This window comes from Ilyonectria robusta, assembly GCF_021365365.1.
Source record: "Ilyonectria robusta strain PMI_751 chromosome Unknown BGZ61scaffold_45, whole genome shotgun sequence".
NCBI lineage: Eukaryota > Fungi > Ascomycota > Sordariomycetes > Hypocreales > Nectriaceae > Ilyonectria > Ilyonectria robusta.
The window spans coordinates 46,813-71,164 of record NW_025764479.1 but is presented as its reverse complement, the minus strand read 5'-3'; the positions used below and the strand labels follow the sequence as shown (position 1 = coordinate 71,164).

Below are 24,352 nucleotides of genomic sequence, written 5' to 3'. Positions count from 1 at the left end.
TTCATGCATCAGATTGGTCTGGTCAGGTGACTCAGTGAAGGAGTGATTTGTGAAGAAAATCGCGCACTTCGGCTCTCGAGAACACGGAAGCAGCGATATCACAGTGAACACGGCTGGACCATCTGATCGATTGAATGGCTCGATTGTGCATCATCAAATTGCTCTATTCTCTGGTCTGTTAAATCCCATCGCTTTAACTTTGGCGGCCATGTAGCATTGCGTGTTTAATATGTTGAGAGGCGCAGAAGTCCTAAATTCTTTCCATCTTCGTGTGTTCATATCGAGCCACATAATAGAAGATGGGGAGACACCCTGACATCGCCTTCAGGTGTTTCTGCTTCCTAGGTAGGGACAAATTCATGACAAGTAAATTCACTAAATCAACCTACGACCTGCCCAACAAATTCCGTCGTTACTCGCGAACTACTTTCCTATCTTGTAACCATTTCCACCTGTTGTACTGGTGGGATCTCAGCAGCCTTAACGCCGTGAAAAGTACGATCAAGCTCGCCGATCACAACTGGCTCTTGACCCGTGATGGAGGCACGTAGTCTTCGATATAATACCCGGCAGGAACAGTCCGTTGCTGACCCTTCGCGCAGCAGCTTGATGAGTTGATAAGTCAAGACACCATAATGTTTCCCGTGGGTTTCAGTTTCCTGACTATGCGGTGTGACGAAGAGAGTGTAGCCCTTTGGCTGAAGACGGAAAGACTTTCCCTGGTTTTGGGGCGCCTCCGGGTCGAAGTACTCGTTTATCGCATTAAAATTGATGGGATATTGGCCGGGAGTAGCCTCAATATCAGACCTCGACAAGGTTCCATGCCGGAGAGCCATATCTGCATGACAAAACGGGCTGTCGATAACGGCAGTCACCGCAAGGCCCTTATCCACCATCTTTCTCATCAGGTATTCGAGTTCGAGATCCCTCAGGGGCTGTCCGTCGCCGTTGATGTCTTCAGGGATCAGAGACGCATCCGGATGCCCCCTTCCTTTCAGCGAAGAGAACACACTCGGTATCTCTCTACCTTGCCCCGAATAGTGTATGTAGACCGAATCTCCTGGTGACGCTGCGGCTGTCGTAGACTCTAGAGCTCTGATGATGTTTTGGTATGTCGGGATATTGTTCTCGTCTTGGCCTGAAGCAAGCTTCGTTACGCGACTCGGATTGACCCCCAAGAAGTCACGTAGATACTCCTCCACAAGGAGAATGTCATTGACGCAGCCTTTTAAATTGCTGAAGCCGCTTGATTGGTAATTGGACTTTGCGTATTCGTCGATACCAATGAGCACAGCCCACAGAGTGATATCCGGAGACAGCCCTGGCTTGGCTTTCCCTGGTGCTTCTGATCTGGCGTTGGGGTTCTGTTCAGCAACACCAGCGCCATTCTGAGCAAGGAGTTCCCTCACTTCGCTGTTCTTGTTGCGACTGGCACAATCAAGCGGCGTCTCACCTCTCGCTGTCTTGAGACTGGTATCGCCGCCACATTGAAGTAGGATATCTACCATGTCGGGATTGCCGTTTGCAGCAGCCCAGTGAAGAGCTGTTTCTCCCACTTCTGTCTGTGCGTTGATGTTCGTGCAGTATTCGCGCAGCCATTCCACAGCGTCAACGTGGCCCGATTTGACTAATTCTTGCAAGACGGTTTCCCCAGCATTTGTTGCTGCGTCCACATTGGCGCCACTCCTCCGCAACAGGCGGAGAGACTCCAGAGGGTCCTGAAAGATTACATCACCCATGGCGGTAAGGTAGCTGATAAAGCAACTGGGTAACAAATGTCTGCTGTAGGCTAGCCTTTGTGTTGGTTTCTTGATTTTTTGTGCTCGTAAGATAGTTAATATGAGGTACTTACAGACGGTGTAGGTATACAATGGTAAGCGGATTTGCTGGGGTGGTACGGGAGAGAAATGTCCGAGCTGGGAGCTAAAATAACTCACGCTTGATAGTGTGACGGTCGGGTCTAACCTATGGGTGTAGGGTAGGTCCGAGGCGTGAGGTATATGATCGAGTGGATTAGGACGTCGTAGTGAGCAATATAGGTCACGGTCTGGTAATGGTAGAATAGTAGATTTAATATAACTAAGTATATTGATAGCTGGTGAAGCTATCTGTCTATAAAAGTGCTAAATAAGCGTCTATATACTAGATGGGGATTGGTTAGATTGTATAAAGTGTTAGATTGTAATAATCCTAGGATTATAATAATCTAGGATTGTAGGTATAATCCCTAGTATAATACTCTATATATTATTAGATAGGAAAAGTGGGTATCTGTAGGATTACTGCTAGGACTAACTGCCTAGTTAATCTAGGCTGTAATATAATATCTCCCTTCTGTTAGTCTTATTTCTAAGGCTGTATAAGTAGGCCTTTTTCTATTCTTATTTTAGGTTGGTCTAATTTAGTTCTTTAAATATCTATAATATCTTGCTGATATAATATTAAGTAGAGTTAAAAAGTATTTATTATAAAAAATAATTAAGAAGCTTTTTCTAGTAGCTAATATTAAGTTTGATAGTACTTTAGTAGATATATCTTATACTTATTATTTCTAAAATAAAAAGTTATATATTATAGCTAATAATTCTACTTATTATAGTAAGTATATATACTATAGTTATAGCTATAATAGTATAAAGGTAGTATTCTTATATAAGTTTTTTTCTATAATTCTACTTAATATAGTATATTAACTCTAGTAGTAAACTAGCTTTTAATATAAAAAAAGCTTTTAAAAGTAGATAAGAATAAAATAAGTAAGGCTTTATTAGAGGTTTCTATATAAATAGCTTATTTACAGTTTAAAATAGCTATAGCAGCTAGTTATTTATTATATATTTATAAGATTTGTAATAAGATTTCTAAGTAGTATTTTAAAGTTATTTATTAAAATTTATAAAGTTTAGAAGAGGAGGATAAGCTTTTAGGGATATTAAATAGTTATAAGTATTATCTTATTTAGAATCTATAAATTTAGGATATTTTAAATAAGTTTAACTAGTTATCTATTAGTTTTAGTAATAATTTTATAAATACTATCTCTTTACTATTTATATTACAGCCCAGGTTAAAACTAGGCAGTCTTAAGCAGTAGAATTATAATATCCTACTACTGTTTTCTCTAATTAATAAAGAATTACTTAGATTACTCCTACAATTTAGTAATTTCTAATATAAGAACTAATTAAGTAAAGAATCACTTAGATTACTACTGTAATTCTTATAATTTAGAGTACTAACTTACCGGATTACTACTATAATCCCTATAATTTGCTAGAGTATATATATATATTTACTTAGTACTTTTATAGATAGATAGCCTTATTAGCTATTAATATATTTAGTTATATTAAATTTATATTTTACTATTACAGATTGTAATTTATATTACTTACTATAATATTCTAATTTACTTAATTATATATCTTATATCTTAAATCTACTTTATACCTTAAATTAAATCTAACTATTATATATTAATAGCTCTTATTTAGTATATTATATATCAACCTAAGTAATATCTTAAATAAGCTAAGATAGCTCTATAACCTTAAGTATCTTATTTAAATTAGAAAAAACTCTATTATCTAATAATATAGAGCTAAGATTCTATTAATAATATAAATATAGATAAATCTAACTTTAATAATAAAATTATAAAAAGAATCTTAATAAACTCTAAAAGTAAAATAATTACTTAAAGTAAGCTTAATAAGCTTGCTAAGATCTCTACTAAAAAAGACCTAGAGAAAAATAATAAAATTAATAAATTAATAGAGTAAGTTACTAGCTCTTAATATAGAATAACTATCTTAGTAGAAATCTTATTTATTAAGAGTACTTTACTTAATTATATTACTTATCTAGATTTCTTATAGTAAATAGAAAAGATATAGAAGAAATTCTTAGACTTAAGTAACTTAATTTATTTAATAGAGTAGCTACTAGCCTTTAAGAATTTCTTATATAAGTTAGAGTATTTTAAAGCTACTACTCTATATAATTTACTAAAGAAGAAGCTAAGATTTGCTATATTATAGAACTCCTTAAGAATAAAGTACTCTAATAATTTAAATTAGTTATAAGAACTACTTAATAATTCTTACTATATAAAAAAGATAAAATTAAGCTATCTATACTAGCTATAAAGTATTTAAATAAGAATTATAAGATATATTTAGTTTTATTAATAAAAATAAATAGCTAAAATATAACTTTAAAAGCTTATCTAAAAGGTATTAGTATTAAGCTATATAGTAGAATTCTATAATAGTATCTTATACCTAAATTAGAAAGAAGAGGTATATATAGTAGCCTACTATAGAGAACTTAAATTAGAAGTTAAGAATATAATAGTTAGGTGTAAGCCTATAATCTTTAATATTCTTATTATCTTTCTATAGAAATTAATAACTAATAGTTTAAAAGATAATAAGAAAAAAAGATTAAAAAGTTAGAAGGAATATTATATACTATCTAGAAGGTAAAAAGAATAATACTAACTAAGAAAGAGATACTAGAGTAATACCTCTATAAATAGTATTAGACTTATAAATTAGAAGCTGCTTAAAAAGATTACTTAAAGGTTAAATATTAGAATTGTAGAAAATAGGCTACTTTAAAAGTAAATATTACCCCTAAAGTCTAACTAAAAGTATAAGCCTATACTAGAAGGTAGAAGTATAAAATTTACTAATTACTAGTATAATAATAATAATAAACCTTAAATTGCTATTTAATTTAAAATTCTTATTATAATAGAGTGGCTATAATAGAGAGTTTAGTAGAGTCTATAAGAATAGTAGAAACTAAAAGCTAAGTGCCTTGATAATATATTAATTTTAAATCCAGATTTAAAGAATAGCTAAATATATTAAAAATAATAATTAAAAGAAGGTATAGAAGAGAATTGCCTAGTATAGAAAGATAGATACTGAGATTAAAATAAATAGAAAATTTAACTAAAAAAGAAAAAATAAAGCTACTAAAAAATAAAAATCTAGAAGCTAGTTTTAAGGTAATAATACTAATACTATAATAAACCTCTTAATAATATATCTTATATTATAGCTATAATATAAAGAGGAGACTCTATTTTAAATAGATAGCTAAGCCTATTATACCACTTCCAACTAATAGGAAAAGAGAGTAATAATATCTAAAGAATATTAAAAAAAGGACGATTTTAATAATACTTCTATACTAGGATAAAAATACTCTATAATATACCTCGAATAAGAAGTATACTAGTAGGAAATTAGAACTTTTAGTAGCTAATTAGAATATTATTGCCCCTATTAAGAAATACCTAGAAATAAAAATAAATAAAACTCTAGACCTAGCTATAAAGAATACTAAATATATAATAGCCTTAGAAACTAAATATAGATAAAACTAATAGAAATATATAATAACCTTATAAATAAATAATAAAAGCCTACTAAAAATAAGCCTATTTATATCTATATTATAATATATAGCTAGGCTGAAATCCTATTATATAATTCTAAAGAAATAAGAAGATAATAACTTAAGAATAGTAATAGTATATTCTAATATAAAGAAATCTTATAGATATTATATATTATTTATATATACTAAATATATAAAAAAGAAAAAATCTATTAGAATTATTACTCTATATAAATAAATAATATACTATTTAGAATCTATATTTAAAAAGAAACTTAAGTATTTCTATATTATTAATAGTATATAGAAGTTGGTATTATATATTAGAGGATAGAAGGGATCTTTTCCTACTAGAATATACTAATCGACTAGTATATTAATAACTATAAAATTAAAGAATACTATATATATAAATAATAGAAGATAAGAAATAGTATAAGTATAAAATAAAGATATTACTAAGTATATTACTATAAAAGTACTATAATATAATAAATTAGACTATAAGAAATATAGCTGGAAAATTAAGATAAGTTCTAATATATTAAGTTCTTAATATACTGAAATATAACTTCTCTAATTATAGAGGAATAAGTAGTCTTAATTAAGCCTAGAAAAGTAAAATAGAAGATTGGAATATAGAGGAATAACCCTAAATATAATAATAAAGAAACTATTTAAATACTAATCTTACTTAGTATAAAATATAATAACCTATAATAAGCCTAGATACCTAAGTATAGTATAGAGTATAAGAAATTAATATATATATTAGATAAATATATAATAAAGAATTTAACTTTCTAATTAAATTAAATTAAATTAAATAGATTAAGCCTATATTAATAAATTAGAAATAGCTATAATAAATACTCTAAAGTAGAATATTCTATAGATAATTACTATATAAAAAATAATATATACTACTATAGAAGAGTAATAGATAAGTAATATATATAAGAAAGAACTACCTCTAATAAAAGCTTATATATAATAAAATTAGTAAAATAAAGAAAGATACTTAAGTTATAAGTATAAGTTAAGAGTATATAGCTTATTATATTAGTAAATAGTAGAGCTAAAGCTATATATATAAACTATTAGTAGTTAATAGGCTAAAGCTATATAAAGAATAAATAAGATTTTATATAGTATATAATCTTAAAGGTAATAACTTTAAGTATAATAATAAATAGATAACTTAATAGGTTAATTACTAAAGATATTTATTAATAGATAGAATTAAGAAGTTACCTTAATATTATACTAATAAATATTATAATATTATTCTTAGATATTATAGCTAATAAAATATAACTTATAATTTAACTAGAAAACTAGCTAGATATTTATTAATTATAATAATATACTCTTTAGTAATAATAAAAGTAACTTAAAAGATAAGAAATCTCTAATTCTAACTTCTAAAAATAGTAAGAGTAAGAATTAGTATAAGAATATAATAGATATCTTATTACCCTCTAAGGGAATATAATATAAATACTAAAAAGAAAGAAAATATAACTTTAAAGAATAATTAGATACTTTAATAATAATTTATATAGATAAATAAAACCTTAAGAATATAAGAAAATACCTAAAAAAGAATAACTTAAGAATATACTAGTATAATATTAATTTATAAAAAACTCTTTATAGAAAAACTTAAGATAGAACTATTAAATTTATTAATAAAATTATAAATTATACTAAAAGATAGAATAATACCTATATTTTATAAAATCTTTAACCTTAATAAAATATAACTTAATATACTAAAAGAATATATTAAAGATATACTATAAAAAGAATATATTAGAATCTCTAAGTTATTAGCTAGATATCTAGTTATATTTATTCCTAAAAAGAATAGAAATTCTAACTTATTATAGACTATAATAATTAAATAATATTATACTTAAAACTAAATTCTATTACTCTTATTATAAAGCTTAAAACTAACTCTATAATAAGAAGGTATTTATAGTATTAAATTTAAAGGAGTATATAATCTTATTTATATTAAGAAAGAATATAAATAGAAAACTGCTTTTAAATTAAGTTTAGACTTTATAAATATCTTATTATACCTTTAAACTTATAAATATACTAGCTATATTTTAATAAATAATTAATAATATACTATATAAGTATCTAGATATATTTATTATATACTACCTAGATAATATTCTAATCTTCTCTAACTTAGAAGAAGAATATATAGAATATATCTATAAGATATTATAAGTACTTTAAGATATAAAATTACTAGTTAAACTAGAAAAGAGTAACTTCTATATATTAGAAGTAAGTTTCTTAGATATATTATCTTATATAATAAGATTAAAATAAATTTAAAGAAAATTACTAAGTTAGTAAATAGCTAAATTAATAAATATTAAGAAAGTATAATTCTTCTTAATTTGCTAACTACTACTAAAGATTTATTAAGAATTTTAGTAGCTATACTATACTACTTATAAAACTTATTAAAAAAGAAGTAGACTTTTAATAAATACTACTATAGAAAAAGTATTTAATACTATTAAGAATATTATCTTAAGTAAGCTAGTACTAGTAATCTTTAACTTTAAATAAGAAATTAAACTTAAAATAATTTATTAGATTTATATAAGATACTTAGATTAGTTAAAAGATAATAATAAACTATTATACCCTATTACTTTTTTCTCTTATAAAATATATAGTACTAAACTTAACTACTCTATCTATAATAAAGAATTCTTATAATTATTAACTTATTTAAGAAATTTCAATATTACCTTCTAGAAAGTAAATATAAAATTAAGTCTATATAAACTATAAGAATATATCTTACTTTATAACTATATAAAAACTCAGTAGATAATAACTATAATATGCCGAATATCTCTTTGAATTTAACTATATAATTATCTATAGAAAGAATTAAAAAATAAAAAGCTGATACTATTAGTTAATAAGCTAACTTTAATATTAATAAGCTTAAAATAAATAAATAAATCCTTAACTTTAATACTAAAGAATACTTAAATAAAAGTATATTATAAGTATATAAAAGATATAACCTAAATTTAAATACCTAAATAGGATATATAGAATAAGTACAACCTGAGACTTTATAAAATGGATTCTAGAATAAGATAAAAATATTGGGTATAGGACGGCGTATTGCTATTCTCTATCTATATTAACGTGAGATTATATAAGATTTATATAAGGAAGGCTCCTATAATAGAAGTATCGATATACTATAATAGATTGTTAGTGAAATATATAATACCTATAGCCTTTAAAGGCACTCAGTATATAATTAATAATTACTTGGAATATTAGAATTAGACTATAATGGAATTGAGTTACTAGCATAATAACTTACTAAATAAAAAAAAAACCCTGGGAAATACCTATATTATTATAAATACTAATAAACTCTAAGATAGAATATAACAATATAATAATAAGCTACCCCTAGATAAAAAAATAGATAAGCTATAAGTTCCCGGAGAATTACAGTACCAATTTATACGGGAAATACACAAACTTCTACTATATAGATATTAGGAAGTTAATAAAACCTCAATAGAGTTAGAATAATATACTAATTCCCTAAGATAAAGAAAGTAATAAGAGAAATTACCAAATAATATCTATTATATAAAAAAACTAAGACTCAATGCTATAAACTATATAGAAAACTGAGCCCTACTAGTTACTAAGCAACCTAGAACTTAATTACTATAGATTTTATTATAAAATTACCCTATTAGAAGATTCTGCAACTGGAGTTATATATAATAGCATTCTTATTATTATAGATAGACTTATAAAATTTTCCTATTTTATATCCTACTAGAATTAATAGATATAAAGTAGTTTGCCTATATCTTCTTATAAAATATTATTAGTATTTATAACTTCTAATAGAGATTCTCTTTAATTAAAATAGCTATTTGCTTTAAGTTTTAGTAAAGCTTAATAGATTATATAGAATTAAACTACTAACTTACTATGGCATTCTAAGTATAAGTTAATAAATAAATAGAATAAATAAACTAAATACTAAATAGTACCTTTAGTATTATATTAACTATAAATAGAATAACTAAGTTAAGAAGCTTCTAATTATATAGCTAAGCTATAATATATCAGTATATAAAAATATAAAGCTTACTCTAGTATATACTAACTTTAGATTTACCTCTAATCCTATAAATAAGTTAAGATAAATTAATTATCCTAAAAGCTATTCTTATAATAGAAAAATTAAAAAATCTATATAAAGAAATAAAAACTGAACTTGAATTTATTAGAAACTAGATAAAAAAATACTATAACTAAAAAAGAATAAAGAGACTATTCTTCTAGAAGGGAGATATAATTCTTCTTATAATAAAAAACATTAAAATAAAATAATAAAATAAAAAACTGACTATAAATATATTGGACTCTATAAAATTCTTAAAAAAATCTCAGAAAATAACTACTATTTAAACTTATTACTAAAAGTCAGACTTTATCTATCTTCTATATCTTACTCCTTAAGAGTATAAAAGGAAATATTATAGCTAAGTTTAATAATAAATATAAAATAGAAGTTAAAGGCCTAGAGAATATAAAATTAAAGAAATCCTTAAATAATAAAGAATTAATAACTAGACTAAATATCTTATTAAGTGGAAAAACTACCCTAAGAGTAATAACTAATAGAAACCAGTAAAAATATTACCTATATATAATACCTCCTAAAGGATTTTTACTAATACTAGAAAAAGAAGATAAAGAAAATTAAATAGAAAAGAATAGTACTTATAAAATTATTACTGAGACTAAAAGATAGCCAGTTAATAATATTGTATATACTAATAACTAAAGGTTAATAGTAGCCTCTAACTCTGCCTGCTCTAAAGCCTCTAATTCTTTAAAGACTCTAGATTACAATAAGTTATCTTACGCCCCTAAGTAACTAAAGACTATACTGCGGCAAGTACACTCTAGAAGATCTAGAGATTAGTTAAACTTAACCTAAGCAGCCTAAAAAGCGCTGCTTTTTAAGGAATTCCTCCTCTAATTTCGACTTCTTATTATTAAGATATTTGCCTTGAAATAACTCTAGTTACTACTCTTATTTTAGTAAGAAAAATAATAGAACTAAACTTAAGATTTATATAAGTAAAGAGGAATACCAGTCCTATTATAAGGACGACTCTTATTAGTATAAAAACTATATTTCTTAGAACTGTTATCCAGTATCTTATATATATGCCTATAGGTGATATAGTAAGAATATAATATTACCTTAAAACTAAACTTCTTAATAGCAGCAGTAAAAACTAGCAAGTTTATAGTAGAAACCGGAACCTTAAATTCTTCTATAGAAATAGCTGAGATTAGTTTACTTACTATAGACTTAAGGATATTATAGGATTTTAAGGGATGCTTTAAGATTTAACTGGATATTCTATTAGTATATTAGAATAATTAAGGAAGTAAGTTAGAAATATACTAATATATATATAAGAAATAGTTTTAAATATAGCTATAGGATATAACTAATAGAAGGGGAGATATTATATTATAGTCTAGGTTAAGACTAGGTAGTTATAACCAGTAGAATTATAATATACCTACTTTTTTACCTAATATAAATCTCGAACTTACTCTATATAAGTAAGCCTGAATATATAACTTACTTCCCAGGATAAGTTATAAGATTGGACTTACTCTTACCTAGTAAGCCTGTATAAGTACTACTAGTATATAGATACTCCTTTAGTACTTTTATAGACAGATAGCCTTACTAGCTATTAATATACTTAGTTATATTAAATTTACTATTCTACTATTACTAGACTGTAACCTATATTGCTTACTATAATATCCTGATCTACTTAATTATATACCTTATACCTCGGACCTACTCTATACTCTTAGGTTAGACCTGACTATTATACTAATAGATAAATTATAGGTTTATATTAATAGAGCAATTAGAATATTACTTATAGAATAAATATTATATCTAATAATAATTAAGTATAGTAATATATAGTAAGTTAAGATAATTAAGGTAATTAAGTTATATTAATAGCTAAGTAGCTGCCTATTAGAAATATATACTACTCTATTATTTATATACTTAGATAGATTGTTAGATTGTATAAGTAATCTAGTAATCTAGGATTGTAGAATTATAAAGGTAATCCTACAATTCTATTTTAATTAGTTGAAAATTATAGGTATTAAAATACTACCAGTCCCGACTGCCTATTACCTACCCGAGGTATATATAGGTTGTAATACTAAACCTCCTATAATCTGCGCCTACTCTATACTAATAGTTTAGAATAAGTATAGCTATTATATTTAGTAAAAATAAGATAAAAGCTAATAATATTTATAGAAATTATAATAATTAATATAAAGTTTAATAATAGATATTTTATTACTTTTCTAGTATAAATTCTTTTTTATCTCTTAAATATCTTAATATATAAAGTATAATAAATAAATTAAATAAATATCTTATTATATTAGCTTAAATTAAAGAAAAAAATTAAAGTATAGATATTACTTTAAGTATAACTATACTTTATTTAAAACTTAATATCTCTCTTATTCTTCAGTAATAATAGCAGTCTAAAGATTGTTAATCTCCTAGCTAACCTTTTCACAATTTTAAATTATGAGTTACCCCTGAGGTAAGGAGCACATTCTGAAGCGCCCGTTTCCCCCCTGAGCCCTCCATCAGCTCATTTACAGGTCGCTCGTTCTCGGCTGACGATCTCCAACGCCAAGCCTTTACCGCCGGTCTGTCCAAGCCCTTACCTTCAATGATGTCTACCACCCAACTTCCGATTGTAGGGAGATACTTGAATGCATGCCCACTACCCGCTGTCGCAACCATCAAACCCTCCTTGTCAGGGACTCGGTCGATGATGAAGTGGTTGTCGAATGAATCAGTATACCAGCATAGCCTTGTTAGCGAGATATCAAGCCCGGCCAGCTCAGGCAGGTACTCATCGGTGAACCTGCGGATCACCTTGACCGCCTGGGCGGGGATCTTGCGGATTTGTTCATCCTCGGTCCAACGAGTGATTGGAATGCTGCGTTCACAGCCGTCCGGTTGAACTCGCGGGTTGGTATATTTCGTTCCCCGGTAGCCGATCTTGAGGTGGCCATTCTCGTCGACAGGGAACCCATACAGCCCAGCTTCAGCTCCCTCGGTGATCTTGAACGACCACGCTGGGAAGGTGGTTGGAGCGAAGCGTTCGCGGAGGCCTTCTGGGAGCTTGAATATGACAACAGAGCCAGCAGTTGTCTCGGCAAACCCGTCTAGCGATGGGACCAAACTCGGTGTCCATCCCCCGCAGGCGACAATAGTGAGAGCAGCTTGGTGCGTCTTCTCATCGGCAGTCCGAACACCCACTATCTTTCCAGCCGAGTCTTGCACCGTAGAAATAACTTTTCCAGCGATCGGGCCCAGAATAAAGCGAACACCTAGCCGCTTGGCTTTATGCAAGGCAAAGCGACAAGCCTTGTCTGCCAGGGTGATGCCGCCAGTCGTGTCCAACACGCCGAGCAGCTTTTTAGAAAATGGCTGTATATTCGGCGCCATGCCCCTTTCCTCGGCCAAGCGCAGGTGCTCTGGTTTGTTGTTCACAAGCTGCGTATCGCGATACCCAGCTTTCTCCATGTTATCGATCGTGGCCCTCTCAAATTCAGGCAGAGTATCGGCATCGGTGCAAGAAAGGTCGCCATTGTTGATCCAGAGATCATCTTGTGAGCTCATACCCGGAGGCACTGCTGAGCCACCACGCCGAAGTTCTCTGGTCCATGAATCCCAGGCTTTGATAGCATCGAGGCTTAGATCCTGGTAGAGCTTCTGGGAACCATACGCTGAGCGGATGATCTTGTTGATGTCTTGGTCACAACGTCAGCGAAAACTCACAATATCAAGCGGTGGACGGAAGCTGACCGGCGGAGGCAGCGTCGCAACCCTCAAAGTACGAATACAGCGTCTTTTCGTAAGGCTGCTTGTCAAGGAGCGTAACATTTGTGTATCCTCGCTCCGCGAGATGGATGACGGTGCTCAGACCGAATATTCCGGCGCCGACGACAACGATAGCGTCCGTTTTGGTAGGGGGAGTTGTGTTGATGGGCATCTTGGAATATTGAAGCTCTGACAGCGAGGAACGATAAACTGAAGACGGACAGGTGGACGAGTGATAGCGTCGAGTCCAGGAAAGATATATGCGGCCCCTGCGATACCCAGAGTAGGCCGCTCCGATGACACTCCGAGCGGACCAAGTCTTTGACACAGTGGCCACAATGCAGATTGAAAAAAGGGATTACCAAGAAGTTCGCTTCACCAACTATCTCGGAGGGCATGGGTTTGTCCAGTGCTCCGAACCGTCACAGCCAGTCAATTCCATTCCGATGCACTGGAAACTCCCGCGGCCGCACCAAATCAGCTACAAGGGGGCAAAACACCGAGCCGAGTCCATTTCTGGCAAGTTCAGGCCTCCTGGTTAAGAGCGTTGTCTTGATCTTCGACGATGATGATCAATATCCTGCATCGGAAACGGCCATCGTCACCATAGATTTCGGAACTAACGCCGGCAAATACCGATGCACGACGGAGAAAACTCATGATGCTATTCGACAACCGGAACATGTTAGTGCTCAAGGGCCTAAACACACCAATCGGAATTGGGCCTCGGATTTGACCGGTGCCAGGTTTCCACTTCTTCCTTGCACCCATGTCGGCAGATAAGATCAGGCATTCGATATACGGATACCGAATTCGACGGTCGCGGCAAGTAACAGTGCCGCCTGACTCGTCCGCCCTGGTAGAAACTTCAGCCAGAATGCCCATGTTCCTGTCGTTATCTACCCACACAGGCATCTTACAGAAATGACCAACTTTTGTGCAATCTTGCCCTGGTTACCCCGCAAATTCTAGCCAAACGACGTGTCACACAAGTCACGACATCTCCAATGCTTATCTAGACAAGGATCAGAGACCAGCGCCTATCGTGCTACTGGCAAATGTCGAGATATCGGACTGAGACCCGAGTCAGGGCAGTTTATCCTAGCGTCTGTTTCTCCGCGTCCTGGACGGAGGACGTATAGCTCAGATCTCATTGCCACCTTGGCGTTCATGCAGGTATTTAAAGTCACGGCATCCTCCCCAGGCTGCCATCCCAATACAGAGACGCAAGAGTCAACTGATCAGAGACACCAAATTGGAAGCAAGACCCTGCGAGCCTTCACAATGTCTCCAACTGAAGAACACAATGATCCGGCCTGGCCCCCAGGCACTGTCCGTCTCGAAGGTGAGGATGCCACATCTTAGAATCTACCCAGTGGTGGACCATGGGCCTTTGGACTCGGGACCTATTCAATTTACTAACAATTCCCTAGAGGAGGACCGCTCAAATGAGATCATCCTGCAGCCTCAGCCGACACGAGACCCCAATGATCCACTGGTAAGATGTCATGAGCCACTAGTGCGGCAATCCACTGACGACCGAACAAAAGAACTGGCCAAAGGGCCTCAAGTATCTGAACTTTGGCCTCGCAGCTTTCTATTCTTTGATGGTGTTTGCACTGTAAGTCGCGAATTCAGAGGCAAACTATCCCGTTGCTTACGCATGTCCAGCATCGATGTTGCAACCCCAACCTGGGGTCCTATGCACGAAGAGCTGGGCTTCAGCTATGATGCGCTGAACAACAGCTACGCCGCTGGATGTGCCGCGCTCGCCGTCGGAGCCCTCGTCTTGATTCCCTTCGCGCTCAAGTACGGTCGACGCCCGGTCTACATCTTCAGCACCGCCATCCAGATGGGCGTCTCCATCTGGTCTGCTCGCCAGCAAAACGTGGTGGACTTGATGATGGTCAACATTATAAGTTGCTTCGTCGGTGCTCTCGCCGAGACTGTCGTGCAGATGACCGTCGCCGACGTCTTCTTTGTCAACCAGCGAGGAACCATGAATGGCCTGTACTTCTGGTCAACCAGAATCGGTGCATCTCTTGCCCCAATGGCAGCAGGCTATGCCACCGTCTCCCAGGGGTGGCGCTGGGTCTGGTGGTGGGTTGCCATCCTTTTTGGGCTTCTCCTGGTGGCTATGATTTTCGCCTACGAGGAGACGAAGTTCGTTCCTACAGCCATTGAGGGCGTTAACCTGGCCTACGGGGAGGGAATGACCACCATCGAAGACAAAGAGACAAAAGATCTTGAACTGGCTCGTGCCATGACACCAGTCGAGGCTCCCTCAAGAAAGCTTGCGGTCGCTTCAATCGACCCTACCATACCCAGGAAGACGTACAAGCAGCGACTTACCCTCACGACTTCATCACCAGGGACTCCTCATTCCTTCTTCCGCCACTGCTACCAGCCATTCCAGATTCTCTTCTCAGTTCCAGGCGTCTTCTACATGTCCCTCGTCTACGGTGGCATGATGGTTGCATCCAATGTCCTGGTCACGACCGTTTCCAACTGGATGACTCGGGCCCCGTATAACTTTGGTGCCGATCAGATTGGCCTCATGAGTCTCGCTCCGTTCACCGGAGCAACTTTGGGGACTCTCATCTGTGGCCCCTTGAGTGATTGGTTGATCCTCGTCCTCGCCAAGCGGAACAAGGGCATCTACGAGCCTGAGATGCGACTCTGGGTTATGGCAGCATTCGCTCCTTTCGTGCCTATCGGAATGATCCTGTTCGGTGTTGGGCTGAACAGCGGCTGGCCTTGGCCGATCCTCGCTATCGGCTATGGCATGTGTAGTTTTGGAACAGCTCCAGCAGGCACCATCGCCTTGACCTATATCACCGATGCCTACACTGAGGTAAGGACCACTTCTGGTACCTAATTTTGCGTCAGTCCTAACTCTTTTCTGTTATTAGATCGTGGGTGATGCCATGGTCGGCGTAACGTTTACTCGTAACGTGTGCTCTACTATGTTCATCTTCGCCCTCCCACACTGGATCGCCTCCGCCGGACTGCAGAGTGTTTATATCACCATGGGCGTTCTAATTACCGCCATTCTTCTTGGAAGTGGGGTTTTTATCGCATTCGGCAAGGGATTCCGTTTCCGATTCCGCGAGACTTATAGGTACTTTTCTGTGAGGCAGTTTGAGCCGAGGGTTGTGTAAGCTGGGCAGCTAAGAAGAGGACTTGTTTTGACGTCTGAGCGACTGGGGGCACCCAACTGATACTCAGGATATTGTAAAGTTGCTTGACACTCGATTTTGTCACCGCTCTCGTTTATAATTTAGGCCGTGTTCCTATCTAATTGGTATTGCGTACATTGGATTTCTGGCTAGTCTTAAGCACATAATAACCAAGCTCCTCAATCTTGGCTGTGAGTCTAAGTTTCTAACGTGTCCATCCCAACGAAAAAGCGATTTGTTTCGGCTCCGAAAATATGCACCGGGAAGACAATGGGCTTTTTAAGAATGCGATATTATTTTGAAGGCACCTGAGTATGCTACGGGTTCTTCATTATTTCGGGGACGGTAGATTCGAGCTATTCTAACGTCCCTAATGCAGGTGCTGACTCAACTCTCCCAAATGCTCCAGGCTCTATCTGAAACAGACACCAATTGTATACTGAGCTATTTCACATGCAAATATTCCAAATATATAGCCTTTCGGCAAGCGTTTGGCTATTCCAATATGTTTTATTAATCATGGGATGCAAAAGTCCATCACCAAGAGCGAGGTAGGTCTCCTAGTATGCCTCGCGCTAGCTTAACAGCGGAGGTGTTACGCCCTGGACTGAGTGCTGCTGATAAATTAGTTACCTAGTAACAATTAAATTAACCCAATTTCAAGCCTGGAATCAATGGATATATAATAAAACTAAAAATTCCACACTTGCAAGTGACTTGAAACTTTATGATTTAAACCACCAGCTATAGGGTATCCAGGCTTTGTTTTTGTCCGAGCCGATGGCAATGCCGAGACTCTTATTTCAATGGGGTTTTGCCGTGTTTAACCGGCGTCCCGATTTACACCTAATTTGTAAGGCAACGGCCGACGCTGCACTAACTGAGATTAGCTCTGGAGTTCGACTTATCAACACAGAGATAACGCTCTCATTTCACCAGCCGAGTCGCTCACCAGTTAGTCTACCCACGTCAAACATTGCAAAGACGCAGAAAGACGCTCCAAACCAGGACATTTGCATCAATATTTGATAGCGCAACTCTTCGTATCTTAGCATCTCCTTCGGTTGTGCCCAGCTTCGTCTCTGGTCCGCGAGAAGCACAACATGCTCCCCCATAGTCGTCACAGACGTCAATTGCGCGCTCCTCCACAGCGAAGGGGACCCAGAGCCCAGACGGCTTGTATCAGTTGCAAGGAACGAAAGCTGAAAGTAATGCGCGCCTGTCAATAAGTCAAAATCGAGTCTCAATACTGATCTCTCCCCAGTGCGATGACCAAGTTCTCTCGTGCGCCAACTGCCAACGGCTTGATCTCGGTATGTTGAGACGCTGCGTAAAGCCTGTCATCTCGTGTGCTGATCACAGCCTGTAGCCTGTCTTGTTGAAGACCCCTCCACCAAGCGCCAACTTCCAAGAAATTACCTGGAGACCTTGGAAGAACGCGTCGAGGTCCTGGAGCGTCTCCTGCAGCAGCAAGGCGAACAGCAAGTATCCGAGAGACAGCAGTTTTCGGCTCCCCGCGATTTCAACTACATATCCGCGGCTGCACCTTCACCTCCAACAGGGGATGGAGACGAAAACGACGGGACTACCGATCTAATCTCAAAAGCTGGCGTCTTGAGCCTCCATGCATCCGGTGCAGAGCCGCAATATTTTGGACCCTCGTCCATGTTCTCATTTTCGCGCGTCATCCATGCGTGCGTCCGCCAGGCTGTACAGGAGAAATCAGATAGTGAATTCGACCCAGGCCTGGACGAGACGGACGCCTCCTCTCTGGTTCCTTGCCGACTGCCAAGTTACGAAGTTGGAGTGGCACTTAGTAACGCGTATTTCGAAAACGTTCATCTACAGTACCCTTTCTTGCACGAACCGACTTTCAGACAGTGGGAGAACAACGCTGCCGGGCTGGGTGACGTGGTTGCAAGTCCGACCGAACTTCTTTTTGTCAACATGGCGAGTAGGACTGTCTCTTTGCCTGGTATATTCGCCACTAACGATAACCAGGTATATGCAATCGGAGCCCTTCTTAAGCCCAATACCAGGTCCCTACCACAAGTAAGCCTGGCTGCATTCTCCGTATACCGAGAGCTGGTTTTAGGAGAGACCAACTAACCCTGGTGACTTTTAGCAACTCTACGTCTCAGCTCTACTGTACATTGATCATGTTCTCTCGAAAAAGAGCCTCGAATCCATACAAGCTCTGCTCTGCTGCGCATTATTCTCGGTTCGATCCTCCATGGGTCCGTCTGTATGGTCAGTTGAACGACTTCGGCTTTCGCTGCTTTAATCTGTTGTTAACTTCAAACAGGAACCTCTCTGGGCTTGCATTACGACAATGTATCGAACTTGGCTATCATCGGAATGTTAAGAAAATTAATTTGAGGACCAATATCTTGCGACTGGAACTGCGCAAGCGAGTATTTTGGTGCGCATACCAGATGGACTGCGCATCATCTGTCAACCTCGGCCTTCCTCTAAGCCTCCCCATTCAGGAAGTTGACACTGAGGTGAGTGTTCGAGGATGGAATAAGCATTCTTGCATTACTAATATGTCATAAACCTCCAGTTCCCTTTAGATATCGACGACTCGTCTATCAGTGAAGTTGGAGTTGAGGGGCTGCCACGACGAGCATCAACCGACCCCGTAACCACCACTTCACACGCCCTGCATCAATTTCGCGTCCGATGCATCTGGGCGCGTACGTATGCATCACTCTACTCCAACGCCGCCAGTAAACACCACAGCCGGCAAGATTACCAAGCTCAAGTACAATTATTGCGTAAGGAGCTTGATGACTGGTTTGCCGAGACTCCCCCGGAACCCCAAAGACCTGGTGTTCCAATGACTGTCTTTGCAAGCCATGAGGATTACAAAGCGACTTACAATGAGTCGCTTTTGTTTCTATACCGGGGCCAACTGACAGATACAGAGAACGTGCAGGATGAGGTGTTTCTTGAGTGTATGCAGGCTGCTAGCGACATTTGCCACTCGTGCAAACGCCTCTACATCGGGAAGCCAATCAACTATACCTGGTCGACTCTGCACGTCATCTTCTTGGCAGGCTTGACGACTTTACATTGCCTTTGGACGTCATCTGCTGTGCGCCGTGCAGTGAGGATCGATAGTGTCAGCAATACCTTTACAACTTGCACAATGCTTCTGGCAATTATGGCAGAGCGTTGGGAGGGGGCTGCACCATACCGGGACCTATTCGAGGCATTGGCTTCCCGAGCCTTAGCTATGATGGTGGAAAGAAAGCAGCATGAAACAGCGCCAACATTGCCGACTCTGTCCATGGAGTCAAGCCATAATAACGTAGAGGACATAACGCAGTGGGCTGATCAAATCGCTGATATTGGCATGCCTGATGCTTTTAGCAGCCTCTTGAGTGGCCTTATGGGCGATTACAGCCCGAAAGGACAGGAATTTAACGATAATTTGTGGGAGTTCTAATATAAAGAGTCAAGTTAGGTTGTAATTGACCACTGTATTCTAAATAGAGAGTTGGTGTTGGTAGCTGTATTTAGTCTATACTGAAGTCATAGGTTAGTGGCAGATTGGGAGGGTTTAGTTCCTAGTGGGGATTAAGATGCTAAGTATAAGCAGTGTGTATTGAAGAGGAGTAAAATATGTCATTGGACTAGCTGGCCGTCCGCTAGCAAGGTCTCAATCAGCGCACCAGAAATATTACGAGGTCCTTCTGCGTCACAATGATCTTTGTATACATCTCAGGAAAGGCACGGAAATCAGGAAGGTCTCTAGTGCACAGGAATTGGTGCAGTTGAGCACCTTCAGTTCTTGAATAGACAGCTTGACGTAATAGATTAATTAATAAATATTAAGATAATAAAAACAAGAGGCACGGGAAAATGTCAAAACAATCCCGGCATCACTCTGACGTTGTTATTTCTAACGCTCGCTGACGCGGTCAGATTTAGCTCTCTCGTCCCGTCACTACCTGGACGCTTTTTACGTTCCAATAGCGCCATGTTGAAACGGTCTCGTTGACCACCTTGGCGAGCTTCGACAAGCCTGCTCCCTCGGTGATCATGGGGGCGGCGTGCTGACTGACTAGCCATAAAGGCGCGGTACTCCTCCTTGACTTTGCTCCAACTGGTAATGAAGTAAATGGCAGCATTCCAGACGCCCTGCAAAGGTAGTACGACTGCGGTCGCGATATTCAAGCCATAACTAACGCTATCGGGGTTGACAAGACCCTTGACGCGGTTGATGGAACTTGGGATCCAGGTGACAAGAATAGAAATGGCAAACATGAAACTAGTGCGAAGGTAGGCGAGCTTGATTGGGTCGAGGTTGTTAAGCCAAGGAGGGTTGAAATGGGTTGTTCGGGATCGCATCCGCGTGACCGTAGGAGGTTTGGATCGAGGCGGCGACGGGTTGGAGGAGATCAGAGTCTCAAAATGGGCGTGGTTAACGGTTATGGAGCTTCGTTTGTCTATGTCATCCTCGCTCCCACGCCAGGACGGTTGATGCTGCACATGTCGGTGCTGGTTCGGACTCGTCACGGCCGTCGATGGCACAGTTGGTGATTGTGGTAGTGTATGTGTGGTTGGGATGGCGGCGGTTATCTGCACTTCGGTCACAGCAGTGATTTGGCAATCTTCTAACCGATTTGCCGGGTCCTGAAAGAATACATTAGCTGACCAGTCCCGTCAAAAAGTAGTGCCGGCCAGGGTCAGGATACCTCCTCCGCCGAGTCTCTAGCATCCTCTAAGTGTAACACATCAATCCCATCTTTGCTAGGATAGCTAAAGGTCAAGTTCCGAAGCTGATTGCGTTGATGGAAGATGTGGTGGCCGACGGCGCAGTAGATGACGGCAGAGAAGAAGATGCACACCCAGATGGGAACGTAGTAGGCGTAGATGCGAAGTGCGCTCCGGTCGTTACTAATCCAGCACCAGAGCTATCAAGTCATTAATTGAGTGTGCTTCAAACTCAAGATCATCTGGAATACCGCATACGGTGGCATTTCCATACATCATCTGGCCGTTTGGCTGAGCCAGCAGTAGGACGATGGCTGGGATGAAGGGCCCGCCAAAGCAGATGAGGCAATACAGCCACAGATAGCGTCTGAAAGAGGCGGGACTGGCGCCGTAGAAGATGACAAGGAAGACATTGATGGCCATGGCTAGCGACCACCAAGGGTCAGACTGCATGAACCTGCGACGGCAATTGGTCAGTATGGAGAAGGGGAAAATAGAGCATGGGATCTTACATTTGCAACAGGAAGGCCTGGGCTTGGCACAAGGCAGACTCGTCACCTTTGAGAATTCCGCTTTGTCCGATGAGGCATGCAATACTGGCGCCGACGTTGGCAATGGAGGCAAAGATGATGAACAGGTTGGGGATGGTCCTGAGGCTTTTGAAGAGCCAGTAGGTGACGAAGATGAGCGAGATGCCAATCAAAGAGAGCGAGGCGCCGGTTCTCTCAAGGGCAATGACAACGCGAATCTGCTCTTCGCTTAGGGGCATGGTTGCGATTGTCGTCCTTTCGACTGGCGATTGTCTACTGCAGCGACACCCGGAAGAATCGGGTTCTAGCAAAGGGTAGAACAGTAACAACTCTAGACCGAGCAACAGACATGGTGAGTGATGTCTGCTCTAGGCGGAGTGGGGTAAAATGTTTTGAGAGGGAAAAGATGGAGGATGGTAGAAGCGGAGCGCGGAGCATACTTGTGTGGGGAAACCACAGCTGACATGCTGGTCGGAAAAGTGGCATGATCTGACGGCAGCCGTACGGAGTAATAAAGGAGGGGATATAGGTATCAATCCTGGCCATCCCAGGCTGTTAGCCACAGGAAGGCCAAAGGCCCCATGGAGGGTGTAAGCTACACAGACCCAGAGAGGAGATTATGGGGTAGTTGACGGGAAGGCATGAACGCAAGGGAGGAATCTGTGTATGGCACGCTTTAGGATTCGATACTGAGGACAAGAAAGCAGTCGAAGCGGCCGTGAGGGCCCACAGGATCGGTACTTGCTTTGGAACAGAGCCATGGAAGGGAGCTTGGCTAAGCCGGCATGGATGGCGTGGAGATACAGGGTCAGCGCTTGAGCCGACTGGGCTGTGCTCCCGGGAAGCAGGTGTACCATGCCATATTGAGTATAGCAGCATTCAGGGGTTGAGTGGGGAAAGAAGTTGTGGTGTAGATGAGTTGATGGGAATGAGTAGGCGAGCACACATCCATCGTCTCCAGGGACATTGACACGTTCGGATGCCGCTACACTGCCCAACGCGACCACTTGAGCTTCCTGCCGAATGCCAAGACATGTCAGTATGTGCACCCAGCACACGGGATCAATCTGGGTGGCAAATCCGCTTCTGTTCTGGTACGAAATACCAATCTCAGACAACGACAAATACATGGGATGCGTGATGGCCACTGCGGTGACTGTCGAGAGCTTATAGGGTAGCCTGGCTCTTTCAACATCCTCTAAGCAATGATGTAAACACGATGTGACTTTTTGATGTCATCATCAACTCCTACCTACCTATTTTACTGACTTTGGTAGAGTCCATTACCTTGTACGCCGCTACCCTATACCAACTTGGTTCTGACTGAGTCTGACCCTGTGTCCACCTCTTCGTGCTCATTTTCTTATGGCTTCATACTCGTATTTATCAAAATTCTCTCTACTTCACTTTATGCCATGGAGCCTCTGTCGCAATTGATACATGCCTCGACTCAATGACCGTGGTCCTGACATCCAAACACAAGAACATTATTATTCCACTATTCGCGCCCCTCCTGATGCTGCAAGCATTGTTGTCGATTTATGTAAACCAACATCTTCGGCACCGAAGGAGTCATTTCTGTCGCAAACCTAGGTGTTGGTGACTCGAAGATCGACGTGAGCTGTGTTGTGTGCTTTTCACTTCGCGAACATGGGTTTCGGATTCACTAGTCCACAAACGACTAGTCGAGAACTCAGCTTTGAATACCTTTGCCGTATTTGATATAGTTTAAAGGAAACAGACAAAATAGCTGCAGGACTAGATGGTATGCCACGAACTAGAAAACCTTCGTGCCGACACCCTGTCTCCGACGCCCGCTCTGGTGTTTTCGTCGCCAAGGGGGGCTCTCTAACGAATAAGCTTGTGTCTCACTAGGTGGGGACAGACGAGAATCGTTCCATTCCGGGTGCTGGTTGGCTTAGGCCAGCCGACCGCCTGAACAATACAACAGCATCAACAGGCCTCCAATAAATCCCTCAACTCATTCGTTGAACGTGTGACATCATGGCTGATTTCCCCGGCTTTGATCTCCTGCCTCCGCTTCTGTCTCTACCTTCTTACCCCATACCCCGCACATTGGTAGATCCCGAACTGTCAAGATCGGGATCCCATGGCGATTTGGTACAGTTTGGGTTAGATGATGATCACTTCTTGCGTGCCTCGATATTACCGGTATCTGGACGTTTCACCAGAATCGAGTCTAGTATCCAAAACCTTATGGATCGAGTTTTGCGTCTGATCTGATGCTCACTCTTTTCTCACACAGGGCAATGCAAACAATGAAAACTTATCAGGCGGTGTTGAGGTGAGGCCCATTGGACCCTGGTTAACTACCTACTTGGTAGATGTGCCTCCTAGTGCCTCCCCCTTTCTTTCTCCCAAGACTTAGTCTGATAGATGGTAACTGCCACTCAAACAATACTCTATTCATCTTGTTAAGACCGTCACCCCATTCACCCACACCTATTCACATCTTGCCGGACCTCGTAACTAAAGGAACCCCTAAACCCCAAGAT

At 38.2% G+C, this 24,352-nt stretch overlaps 5 protein-coding genes across 5 annotated transcripts; 2 read left to right on the top strand and 3 right to left on the bottom strand.

Annotated features, from left to right (window-relative positions):
* Positions 1 to 1,058: 1,058 nt before the first annotated feature.
* BGZ61DRAFT_174918 (ankyrin repeat-containing domain protein) lies at positions 1,059 to 1,983 on the bottom strand. The gene is made up of 3 exons (XM_046237625.1): positions 1,853 to 1,983; positions 1,410 to 1,789; positions 1,059 to 1,350 (listed from the first exon to the last, which is right to left on the bottom strand). Exons 2-3 carry the CDS (start codon positions 1,737 to 1,739, stop codon positions 1,213 to 1,215), a joined length of 468 nt encoding a protein of 155 aa, XP_046095244.1. The 5' UTR covers positions 1,740 to 1,789; positions 1,853 to 1,983; the 3' UTR covers positions 1,059 to 1,212.
* A 10,099-nt stretch (positions 1,984 to 12,082) lies between these two features.
* BGZ61DRAFT_433950 (FAD dependent oxidoreductase) lies at positions 12,083 to 13,577 on the bottom strand (the record flags this gene model as incomplete). The annotated part of the gene is made up of 2 exons (XM_046243940.1): positions 12,083 to 13,335; positions 13,391 to 13,577. The coding sequence occupies 2 exons, from the start codon at positions 13,575 to 13,577 to the stop codon at positions 12,083 to 12,085; spliced, it is 1,440 nt and encodes a 479-aa protein (XP_046095243.1).
* Positions 13,578 to 14,689: 1,112 nt separating this feature from the next.
* On the top strand, positions 14,690 to 16,566 carry BGZ61DRAFT_371357 (major facilitator superfamily domain-containing protein; the record flags this gene model as incomplete). The annotated part of the gene is made up of 5 exons (XM_046242095.1): positions 14,690 to 14,750; positions 14,839 to 14,903; positions 14,956 to 15,026; positions 15,077 to 16,259; positions 16,318 to 16,566. The coding sequence occupies 5 exons, from the start codon at positions 14,690 to 14,692 to the stop codon at positions 16,564 to 16,566; spliced, it is 1,629 nt and encodes a 542-aa protein (XP_046095242.1).
* A 963-nt stretch (positions 16,567 to 17,529) lies between these two features.
* Positions 17,530 to 20,148, top strand: BGZ61DRAFT_404233 (fungal-specific transcription factor domain-containing protein). Its single transcript, XM_046243123.1, has 7 exons — positions 17,530 to 17,792; positions 17,849 to 17,897; positions 17,954 to 18,534; positions 18,586 to 18,636; positions 18,710 to 18,834; positions 18,890 to 19,088; positions 19,148 to 20,148. Exons 1-7 carry the CDS (start codon positions 17,688 to 17,690, stop codon positions 20,033 to 20,035), a joined length of 1,998 nt encoding a protein of 665 aa, XP_046095241.1. The 5' UTR covers positions 17,530 to 17,687; the 3' UTR covers positions 20,036 to 20,148.
* Positions 20,149 to 20,377: 229 nt separating this feature from the next.
* Positions 20,378 to 22,368, bottom strand: BGZ61DRAFT_465854 (G-protein coupled receptor). The gene is made up of 4 exons (XM_046247627.1): positions 21,819 to 22,368; positions 21,565 to 21,763; positions 21,288 to 21,506; positions 20,378 to 21,225 (listed from the first exon to the last, which is right to left on the bottom strand). The coding sequence occupies exons 1-4, from the start codon at positions 22,073 to 22,075 to the stop codon at positions 20,455 to 20,457; spliced, it is 1,446 nt and encodes a 481-aa protein (XP_046095240.1). The 5' UTR covers positions 22,076 to 22,368; the 3' UTR covers positions 20,378 to 20,454.
* Positions 22,369 to 24,352: the final 1,984 nt, after the last annotated feature.